The 11,710-nt window shown below is 43.1% G+C and overlaps 1 protein-coding gene across 1 annotated transcript in view; it reads right to left on the reverse strand.

Moving 5' to 3' along the window:
- wfdc2 (WAP four-disulfide core domain 2) overlaps positions 1-11,137 on the reverse strand; it is a 44,702-nt gene extending 33,565 nt beyond the window's left edge. Inside the window, exons 1-2 of the mRNA XM_080204507.1 lie at positions 10,975-11,137; positions 1,007-1,144 (exon numbers count right to left, since the gene is read on the reverse strand). Coding sequence (XP_080060633.1) covers positions 1,007-1,144; positions 10,975-11,056 — 220 coding nt within the window. The 5' untranslated portion in view covers positions 11,057-11,137. The remainder of the gene's footprint in view (positions 1-1,006; positions 1,145-10,974) is intronic.
- Positions 11,138-11,710: the final 573 nt, after the last annotated feature.

An 11,710-nucleotide genomic window follows, 5' to 3' on the forward strand; every position in this document is an offset into this window, starting at 1 on the left:
CTTCCTAACTCACCTTTTCCAAAATATTATTTTAACATCCTGTTTTCCCTATTTCCCCCACTTTTGGGGTCAAATGAAATTTAATAATCTCCCCTTATTTACTTCTGAAAGATTTGCAATCTGTAATAATCTTTTACTCTTCTTTGAAATGTAATATCTGAAAGATTCTGGTCCTATCCTCTAGTGCAAATTCTTATATCTTACCTATTGACTTATCAAACTACTTGACTTAGCTTCAATACATATGCATGCATTTGGCATTTCTTTTCCCTCAACTCTTGCCGATAAATTCTCTCGCTTAACCTTTCCATAGCTTCATTCGATCATTTACACATACACAGCCTCCTTCACAAAATAACACAATATTGCCCTCCAAAAAATATGTAAAATATCCATTCTCACACAAGAATACCATGACAGGGCAAACAACAACTTTCTAGAGAATGATGGCTGGTTGGCAAGTGGGTTCTGATTGGCAGATGCATTACCATGGGAAAAGCACCAGTTTGTGGTGAATTACAGTTAACTGGCAAGCATTGTTTTAAATTTTAAAGAAAACAGCTTGACTCCAATTGGTCAAGGCATTGCCCTGAGCAATGAACCAGTGAAAGGCTATCACTTATTTTGTTTCACTGAAACAGGCACTGTGTGCAAATATGTTCTTTCTGTTCTTGTGTTTCCTAGGATTCAAAAAGTAAAGAGGCAATCTAACCAATGTTGATCATTTTGATTGATAGATTTTTGTTAGCCAAAGAAATTAGGGATGTGGAGCTCAGGAGGGTACATGGAGATAGATGATAGATCACCCATGATCTAATTGATTGGTGGTATTAAAAAAAAGGCTGCTTTCCATTTCTATGTTACTCTTGTCCCCTTGCTCTTGTGTAATCTGATCTGCAGGTAAATTCAGAGCTTCTCCCAGGTTGATTTCTCAGGTGGTTCCAGACAGATGTATTTTTTCAGTAACCAGGACAAACAATAAGAGATGAGAGTGAATGATACTTACTGAATGCTGGGGGCACACACACAGCCCCACAATCAAACACACAGCACTTGTCAGGACCAGGACAGTCCTCATCACATGTACATCCCCGCTTCGTCACGGCAACCACCAGCTTCCGGGGACACTTTCCAAATTTAGTCACTGCAAAACGCAAAGATACACCACGTAATTTTCTCCAATCACAACGAATCACAGAATGTAAGAATGTATTCGGAGAAGGTGTAAGGAGAGCAGTGACTGTAATTAAACAGCCATCATTAGAACACAGACAACATTTGAGGAAGGTTCATTATGAAATGTTACTGCTTGAGCAGCATGCTGTAAGAGCAAGAGTCGTAGACAGATTTGCATTTCTACTCATACCGAACACAAAGGAAGGTGGATGTGGTGATTGGAGGGCAAGAGAGGTCAACAGAAGAAAATAGGATAGAATATGACTGGGTCTCAAACAATGATAAGAGAAAGTATAGGAAAGAGATAAAGAATCTGGTGAAATGGTGCGACAACAGCATTGTGCGTGGGCTCCTTGATTATGCAGGTTGCTTTTCCGAGGCAGCAAGAAGTGTAGCTGGACTCAGTGGGTGACGGATTGGGCTACGTTCACAACCCTTTGTAGTTTCTTGTGCTCTTGGTCGGAGCAGGAGCCATACCAAGCTGTGATACAACCGGAAAGGCTGCTGCATCTATAAAAATTGGTGAGAGTTGCAGCAGACATGTCAAATTTCCTTAGCCTCCTGAGAAAGTAGGGGCATTGGTGGGCTTCCTTAACTATAGTATTAACATGGAGAGACAGGTTGTTGGTGATCTGGCCAACTAGAAACATGAAACTCTCTCCCATTTCCACTTCATTCCCCATTGATGTAGACAGGGGTATGTCCTCCACTATGTTTCCTGAAGTTGATGGCAATCTCCTTCATTTTACAGACATTGAGGAAGAGATTATTGCCATTGCACCAATGTATCTCTTTCCTGTACTTCATCTCATCATTATTTGAGATCCAACCAACTATGGTGGTGTCATCAGCAAACTTGAAAATGGAATTGGAGCGGAATTTAGCCATACAGTCATAGGTGTATAACGAATATATTAAGGGGCTGTGGACACAGCCTTGTAGAGCACCAGTGTTGAGGATAATCAATAGCATTACCGTCACTGAATCCCCCCATTATCAGCATCTTCATGGTTACCATTGACCAGAAACTGAACTGGACTAGCCACATAAATACTGTGTCTATAAAACCTGTTCAGAGGCTGGGAATCCAGTAGTGAGCGACTAACATCCTGACTCCCCAAAGCCTGTCCACCATCTACAAGGCATATTTGATGGAATTCTTTCCATTTGTCCAGACGAATGCAACTCCAACACTTTAGAAGCTTGACATCATCCTGTTCATCTGTCATTAATTTCAAGATCATTACTTCTGGCAACAACAATTACTAGAAAGATGTGTCCCTCCATTGGACCAGTGTAATCTATGTGTATTTGTTGCCATGGCTGATGTCGCCATTCCTATAGATCTAAGGGTTGTAGTGATGTAATGTCCCACTTCCTTTCGATTTAGGCATCTAAACATCGCCACCAAAAATATCCACGTGCCAGTTCCTTCATTCTCACCACACCTGGATGTCCTTCATGTTCAAGAATTCTTCCACACAGGCACAAAAGGATAATCACTCAGATTTCCCATAATAAAACTCCACTCTGGACTGTCAGCTCAAGTTTTCTTGTGATGTTGAGCTTGAATTCTGTCCTCATTCATTTTAGAACCATTTCCATAACTTTCCCCATCATTGGATCATTTCTTGTGTGTCTCTGTACTTGAGGCAAAGTTGCACTAACCAATGAGGGCAATGAAAGATCGCAAAATGAGGGCAACAAAAGAACCCCAATGAAAGGCAATGAAAGATCCCAGAAGGAGGGCATCAGAAGTCCCTAAATGACTAAGTGAAGAGCTGAAGGCATCTCACTCACTCACATCACACCCTTATTGCCAGTTTTCTCTTTGTTAAATGATGATCAGGAATTTGAACAAAAGAAAAGTAATGAGGTGCCACACTGATGGGTTAAAGTCAAACACAATGCATGTTTATTTAGTTGCTTGTTTAGTTTGCAGCATTTCCAAGATGGAAATGCTGCAAACGCCTCTGCTTATATCCCTACATATCATGTGATGGTCTATCAGCGGACGTAACAACATAACACCAAAGGATCATACACTCCTGCACTTTTAAAAATAGTGTTAGGTGATCTTCACCAACCACCTGGTTGCACGCACTTCAGTTTTACATCTCATCTGAAAAATAGCACAGCTAGGAATGTAGCATTCCCTCCGTCTCACACTTGAGCATCAACCTGAATTACCTGCCCAAGTCTCTGAAGTGGGACTTGAATCAAAGAACAAAGAACAAAGAACAAAACAGCCCGGGAAACAGGCCCTTTGGCCCAACGAGCCCGCGCCGCCATTTTAACACCACCAGCCCCCCCTCCACCCATGACCCTTGTCTAATGTTTTATGGCCATCCACAATGAGGGAAACTAATTTAGGGACAATTTATTACTGCCAATCAGCCTAATAGCACATCTTTGGGGTGTGGGAGGAAACCGGAGGACCCAGAGAAAACCCACGCAAGCACGGGGGGAATGCGCAAACTCCCACAGACACTGGCCCAAATCCATGTGTCTGCACAGCAATCAGCGATAGTCACTGAGCTGTCGTCTTGCCCAGTATCTGGTCCAGTTTAGGCACACACTAACGACATGAAGCACTAGGCCAATCTCGAACAACCAAGAGAAGCCCAAGTACGACCCATCGCGTGTATGCCCCTCGTTGGACACGAGGCGGACTGACTTAAAACCTGTGAATGAAAAAGAGAAAAGACATTATTATCATACCATATCCATTTATCTTACCAGGGACGCCCCAATGCTAATGAACCTTATTTAAAATAATCTCCTATATCCACCCATCTCCAACTCAGTCATGTGCCTGTCTAAGTTACTCTTAAACATCTCTAGCATGCTTGCCTCCACCACCTTACTTGGCAGAGCATTCCATACCCCCACTACCCTCTGTGTGAAAAACCTCCCTCTAATATCTGTGTTATACCTCTCTCCCCTCACCTTAAGCCCATAGCCCCTCGTACTATGTGTCTCTACCATAGGAAATAGCTTACCTCTGTTTACTCTATCTATACACTTCATAATCTTATATATCTCTATTAGATCCCCCCTCAGTCGCCGTCTTTCAAGGGAAAAGAGCCCCAATTTCTTCAATCTTTCCTCATAACCCAGAATCCACAAGCTTGTGACCATAGGAGACAGAGGGTGGTGGTTGATGGTAAATATGCGTCATGGAGTTCAGTTACGAGTGGTGTGCCTCAGGGATCTGTTTTGGGGCCACTGCTGTTTGTAATTTTTATTAATGATCTGGATGAGGGTATAGTTGGGTGGATTAGTAAATTTGCTGATGACACCAAAGTCGGAGGTGTGGTAGATTGTGAGGAAGGGTGTCATAGTTTGCAGGGTGACTAGACAGGTTGCAGAGCTGGGCCGAGAGGTGGCGGATGGAGTTTAATGCGGAGAAGTGTGAGGTAATTCACTTTGGTAGGAATAACAGATGTGTCGAGTATAGGGCTAACGGGAGGACTCTGAATAGTGTGGATGAACAGAGAGATCTGGGTGTATGTGTACATAGATCCCTGAAAGTAGGGAATCAAGTAGATAAGGTTGTTAAGAAGGCGTACGGTGTCTTGGCGTTTATTGGTAGGGGGATTGAATTTAGGAGTCGCAGCGTCATGTTGCAACTGTACACAACTCTGATGCGGCCGCACTTGGAGTACTGTGTGCAGTTCTGGTCCCCACATTACAGGAAGGATGTGGAGGCTTTGGAGAGGGTGCAGAGGAGGTTTACCAGGATGTTGCCTGGTATGGAGGGGAGGTCCTATGAGGAGAGACTGAGGGATTTGGGGTTGTTTTCGCTAGAAAGAAGGCGGCTAAGAGAGGATCTTATTGAAACATATAAGATGATTAGAGGTTTAGATAGGGTGGATAGTGATAGCCTTTTTCCTCGGATGGAGAAAGCTAGCAGGAGGGGGCATGGCTTTAAATTAAGGGGGGGGTAGTTATAGGACGGATGTCAGGGGTAGGTTCTTTACCCAGAGGGTGGTGAGGGATTGGAATGCCCTGCCTGATGCAGTTGTAAACGCGCCTAGTTTGGGGGCGTTTAAGAGATCCGTGGATAGGTTTATGGACGAAAAGGGATTGGTTTAGTTTAGAGGGTCATTGTTTTTTAACTGGTCGGCGCAACATCGTGGGCCGAAGGGCCTGTTCTGCGCTGTAGTGTTCTATGTTCTATGTTCTATACACCTGGGCCCAGGTATTTCTAGAGAGGCAGTGTTTTAAAATTTATTTATTAGTGTCACAAGTAGGCTTAAATTAACACTGCAATGAAGTTACTGTGAAAATCACCTAGTTGCCACACTCTGGCGCCTGTTCAGGTACACTGAGGGAGAATTTAGCATGGCCAGTGCACCCAATTAGCACATCTTTTGGAGTGTGGGAGGAAACCAGAGCACCCAGAGGAAACCCACACGGACACAGGGAGAATATGTAAACTCCGCACAGTGACCCAAGCCGGGAATCGAACCCGGGTCCCTGGCACTATGAGGCAGCAGTGAATGCTAACCACTGTACCACCATGCCATGTGGCTGCAGGTTTGCAGTTGGAAACTCAGGGAAGCAGGCTTCCTTCAGGTCCTTCTTCATTTATCAGCAGAACCCAATATCCAGTGTTTAACTTCATTCCAGAACATGCTAACTGGATTGAGACCGGGGTGGGAGGTGTGCTATCTAGCAGTTAGGTATTCAACACCAACTGCAGCTGGGCAGGAGAGAGTGAGGAGATTGGGAAGAATATGAGCTTCAAGCAGTTGCTGAGCCAAAAGAGAAAGTACTTTGTCTCATTCTAGTCCTCATACAGTCCACAATTCTGCCCATTGTGAGACTCACTGTCTAGACAATTCTACTGAACATCTTGTAGAATTTGTTACATTACAAGCATTACATCAACGCTAGTAGCTGTTATTATCACTGACTCATATACACAATCAGTTACCAGATAATCATTGAGAAATGAGAGAACATCATGGTGAACTTGATATTGATATCACTACCAAAGTTCCAAGGTAAATTGCACGCGATTAGCTGAGAGGTGCTCAGTTTACTGCCTGAATGAGCCCTTTCTCTACTTTCTGGAGAGCTCTTGTGGTTCTCTAATTGCAGCCATTTCCCGTGTTCTTTATACAGTGAGGAATAATCTCTCTGAGAATCATGGCCCATAGTCCCAGTGAAAAGGCAGTTTGTGCCCAGTCTGAACATTCCCATAGTTAGTTCCCAAGTTGACTTGATGCCAAAGTGAGAAATAATCATTAATGATTAAGTCACAGACATACAATCTCACTCAAGGGAATTATGAAATTGAGACAATGAACAGGGGAGTTGTGCTTGAGCTGGGTATTCTCTCACTGCTATGGAATTAGAGTGCCCAGATTCATAACTTTGTTGCTTCACTTTCACCTTTGAGAAAGATGCTGCCAGGCGTATGAAACCTATTACAGCTGAATCTATGATTATAGAACATAGAACATAGAACATTACAGTGCAGAACAGGCCCTTTGGCCCACGATGTTGCGCCGACCAGTTAAAAAACAATGACCCTCTAACCTAAACCAAACCCTTACCATCCATAAACCTATCCACGGATCTCTTAAACACCCCCAAACTAGGCGCATTTACAACTGCAGCAGGCAGGGCATTCCAATCCCTCACCACCCTCTGGGTAAAGAACCTATCCCTGACATCCGTCCTATAACTACCACCCCTTAATTTAAAGCTATGCCCCCTCGTGCTAGCTTTCTCCATCCGAGGAAAAAGGCTATCACTGTCTACCCTATCTAAACCTCTAATCATCTTATATGTTTCAATAAGGTCCCCTCGTACATTTGTATATATTTATATATATATATATATATGTATATATTTCATGATTGGAAAGAATTTGGACATTGTTGAATTCGACTGAGCTAGTTATCAGCAGAATAAAGCTCTCCAGAATGGGGAATATATTGGAGAGAATAAGAACTTAATAGGAATCTAATCGGACCAGCCATACAAACACTGTAACTACAAGAGCAGGTCAGAAATTGGGAATTTTGCAGTGAGTAATTCACCTCCTGACTCCCTAAAGCCTATCCACCACCTACAAGACACAAATCAGGAGTGTAATGGAATACTCTCTAATTGCCTGGATGGCATGGCTCCAACAACACTCAAGACACTCGACACCATCCAGGACAAAGCAGTTCATTGTTTTGAACCCCATTCATTACAGAGAAGCATACAAAAAAGAAGCAAGAATAGGCCATTTGGCCTTTTGAGCCTGCTCCACCATTCATTTCGATCATGGATCTTCATCAAATTCAATATCCACTTCCCTCCTTCCTTCCGTATACCTTGATTCCTTTAACCCCAAGTGCTATATCTAATTTCTTCTTGAAATCGCACAATGTTTTGGCCTCAACTACTTCTGTGATAAAGAATTCCATAGATTTACCACCCTCAGGGTGAAGAAATTTCTCCTTATCTCAATCCTTAAAGACTTATTCCTAATCTTGAAATTATCACATTCTGGCACCTGTTCAGGTACATTGAGGGAGACTTTAGCATGGCTAATGCACCTCACCAGCATGTCTTTCAGACGAGGAGGAAACCAGAACACCAGGAGGAAATCCACTCAGTCATGGGGCAAATACGCAGACTCTGCACAGTCACCTGAGGCCGGAATTGAACTCGGGTCCCTGGCACTATGAGGCAGCAGTGCTAACCACTGTGCCACCTAATCTCTAACACTATTGTCAAGCTAAGTTCTATCTCCACTAATAGTTTTTTTGTATGGTGAGGTTAATAACACCACAAACTAACCTGTCTCTTAGCATATTGTTGAATATTGATCCAAATTCACATTGCTCAGGTAACTGCCTTGGCCGTGCCATGAATGCTGCTATCATCTTTCCTGGGGTTTCTCATTGTTGAATTGAGTTCATATCATTGTATTATAACCAAATGGTTTTGGGTGATAGTGTTCTTTAATTTGTCCAATCAGCTGTTCAAATGTTTTTGTACCTGAGGCCTCTGGAGAAGTCAGGCTGCGAACCAGATTGTAAGTTTGAGCTCGCAGGCGGTTCGAAGGATTAATTTTTGCTTTCCCTCCCCACTGGCCCCAATTTCATTGACCCTTAAAAAGAAATTGGAGCTGCTCCACATGTTGGGCACATGGCTCTGTTCATCAAATGGTCCTAACTTCTCAATTTAGAGCATTTTGTCACTCACAAATTGTTGCAGTAGTGTTATTCCAATGGGTTATGATTCGATGACAGATCTTGTAACAGGCAACAGACACAAAACCTCTGATTTACCTGGTCCCCAAATGCGATAGCTGCGAGGAGTTGACCAAAAAAGGCAGATAGGTGAATAGGGGTTTATTTGGGGGAAAATAATGATACACAAAGCAGAGGTAAGATTCACACATCTTGCTATGATTGGCTCCCAATAACTCACCCCTTAAAAGAGCACACTATCACTGTGCAGGCTGGATGGGGGTACAGCTGACCTGATGTGGAGATGCCAGTATTGGGCTGGGGTAAACACAGTAAGAAGTCTGACAACTTAAACCTGGTGTTGTCAGACTTCTTACTGGGGGTACAGCCGAACAGAGCACGGACTGACTTCCTTGCAGATTGATAACTGGAGAGGGTTTAAAACTAACCTAGCAGGGTGTGGTGACAGGAGATAATATCAGAGAGGAATTGTAAAGTGAAGAGAAAACTAGGAGAGATAGAGAGCATTAGAAAAGGAAATAGGAAGCTAATAGGTGGGTCAGAGTAAGGAAATAAGTTAGAAAGTCTAAATCAGGGCTGCTGTGCATGTGTGTGTGAATGCACATTGTGGTCAATAATACTGGACAGTACAGGCCCAAGTTGCCCTGTGGAAATGTGATGTTATGGCTCAAAGAAGGGCCGGATTGGGTGTTAGATATTCCTGGGTACAAAGGTTTCAGAAAAGGTATAAGGGAAGGAAGGGGGGAGGGGTGGCAGTTTTGGTTAAGGAGAGCATTGCAGTGCTGGAGAAGGAAGGTGTCCCAGAGGTTTGGGGAAGAATCAATTTGGCTAGAGCTAAGGAACAAAAAGTGTGCAATTACATTGCTCGGTGTATTCTTCAGACAACCAACTAGTGAGAAGGATATGGAGGAAAAAACTTGCAAAGAAATTACAGAGAAATGCAAACATTAGCAAAAAGTTATACTGGGGAATTTGAATGAACTCAATATAGACTGGAAAAACAGCCACTGATTAGAATCAGAGAACCCCTATAGTGTAGAAGGAGGCCATTTGGCCCATTGAGTTTGCACCAATCACAATCCCTCCCAGACCCTATCCCCATAACCATACATATTTTCCCTGCTAACCCCCTGACACCAACAGCAATTTAGCACAGCCAATCAACCTAACCCACACACTTTTGGCCTGTGGGAGGAAAGGATGACCTCATTTCCACTGTTGCGTTTGTCCCCTTTAAGGGACAATTAGTTGAGAGGGTCATGTAAGCCACGTAACCAGTCAAGTACCAGGGGATCACCCCAGCCAGTGCGGGTTTCTGTACCAGTTTGATTCTGGAAGCTGACTGGCAGCCATGAGGCTACAAGTCAGTGTATTATAGTTATTAGAGTAGCAGATACTTGGGAACACCATCACCTTGAGATTCCCCTCCAAGCACTCACCATTCTGGCTTGGAAATATATCGGCTATTCCTTCATAGTCACTGGGTCAAAATCCTGTAAATCCCTCTCTAACAGCACTATGATGTGTCTACATCTCAAGGACTACATTAGTCTAACAAAAAAACTTGGACTACATTCAAAGGCCAGTATCTACTTTGTATCTACTATTTTCCAAGGAAGAGAAATTCACAGATTAACCATCCTCTGAGTGTAAAACAGTCTCCTCATCACTGTCTAAAAGGGTGACCACCTATTTTTAAACCATGTCCCTGAGTTCTAGACCCCCACATCCTCTGGGTATCCACTCAGTCAAGCCCTCAGGATCTTATATGTCTCAATAAGATCACCTCCCAATTTTGTAAACTCCAGTGAGTATAAACCCAACCTGCCCAACCTGCTCCATTGATTTAGTCCTTCATCCCCGGACTGAGTCCAGTGAATCCTCTCTGGACTGCTACTAACACAGTTGTGGCCGGGATCCTCCGACCTCAGCCTCAGCTGGGATTCTTCAGTTCTGCTGCTGTGAATGGAGTTTTGACTGAGCACCAATTTCTCTTTCTTGCTGGCAGTGCTGCTGGCGCGTAAAACATCAGAGAATTCCGATCTTTATTTGTTTGAGATAAGGAGACGAAAACTGTACAAAGTATTCCAGATAAGGTCTCACCAAGACCCTGTACAACAGTAGTAAAAGTTCCCTTCTTTGATATTCCATTCTCTTTGTAATAAACACCAATATTCCATTTACCTTCCTAATCGCTTGCTGTACCGGCAGTCTAATATTATGTGCTTGATGTGCCAGAACACTACTGCTTTTCTATTCTTCAGCCAAAGTGAACCAGTTCATAAGTTATACGCCGTCTGCCAAATATTTGCCTACTCACTTAATCTGACTATATCACTTGCAGATTCTCTACCTCTGTCCCACATATCTTGGTCATATCAATAAATTTACCTACTATACATTCAGCTCGTTCATCCCGATCATTAACATATATAGTAAATATTTGAGGCCCCAGCACTCCACTGGTTACAACTTGCCAACAAGGAAAAGCCTCATTTATCCCAGTTCTCTGCTTCCTGTTAATTAACTATCTGAAGTTCACTTTGGAGAGTGATAGAAAGAAGATTAAACTCACCAGTAGAGTTGTGCCCCTTTGCGGAGGTTGAATCGAGGAGGAGGATGCTGAGGGTGAGTAGGTAAGGGAAATATGTTCCCATGTCTGACAGTGAAGAAGCTGCACTGACCGAGATGCAGACACAGGGAGTGAAACACAGCTAACAGCAGACTGAGAGTGCGGGCAAGTCTCAATACCTCAAATATTTCAAGTATTTGCACTGGGGTGTGTATATACACACGATCCCAACGTTAACTTTGTGCCAATGAAGGCAGAAATGTGTTCCTAATTATTTCTTTCCCTGGGGTCCTTGTGCTGCCATTTAGAATTCAGAGGGCTCTTTATTAACACTCGAGCCTTGGGTGAATACTTTACATGCAGAAAGTTTTGGAATTCCTGTTCCTGACACAGAAACCAGAGAAGGAGCAAAATGGAGTTACTGCGAGAACTAAGAGGTTATGCCTATCACAAGAACGCTGAAGAGCTTAAGGTTGTTTTCTGTAGAAAAGGGAAGGTTGACAGAGATCTTCAAGATATGAAAGGTTTTAATAGCACAGACATAGAAATGCTTCCATCTTTAGTCAGTCTGAAACTAGGGATCATCAATATACGATAGTCAGTAATAAAGCTAATAGTGAAGTCTAAAGAATCATTTTATTCAAAGAGCAGTTGGCACGGATTGAATAGTCGCATCAGGTGTTGATAAACCAATAGTGGAGGGAGGAATAGTAAAATACAACTGACATGGAGGACAGCA

The sequence above is a fragment of the Carcharhinus amblyrhynchos genome, chromosome 16 (genome assembly GCF_965287045.1).
Source record: "Carcharhinus amblyrhynchos chromosome 16, sCarAmb.v2.hapA, whole genome shotgun sequence".
Classification (NCBI taxonomy): Eukaryota; Metazoa; Chordata; class Chondrichthyes; order Carcharhiniformes; family Carcharhinidae; genus Carcharhinus; species Carcharhinus amblyrhynchos.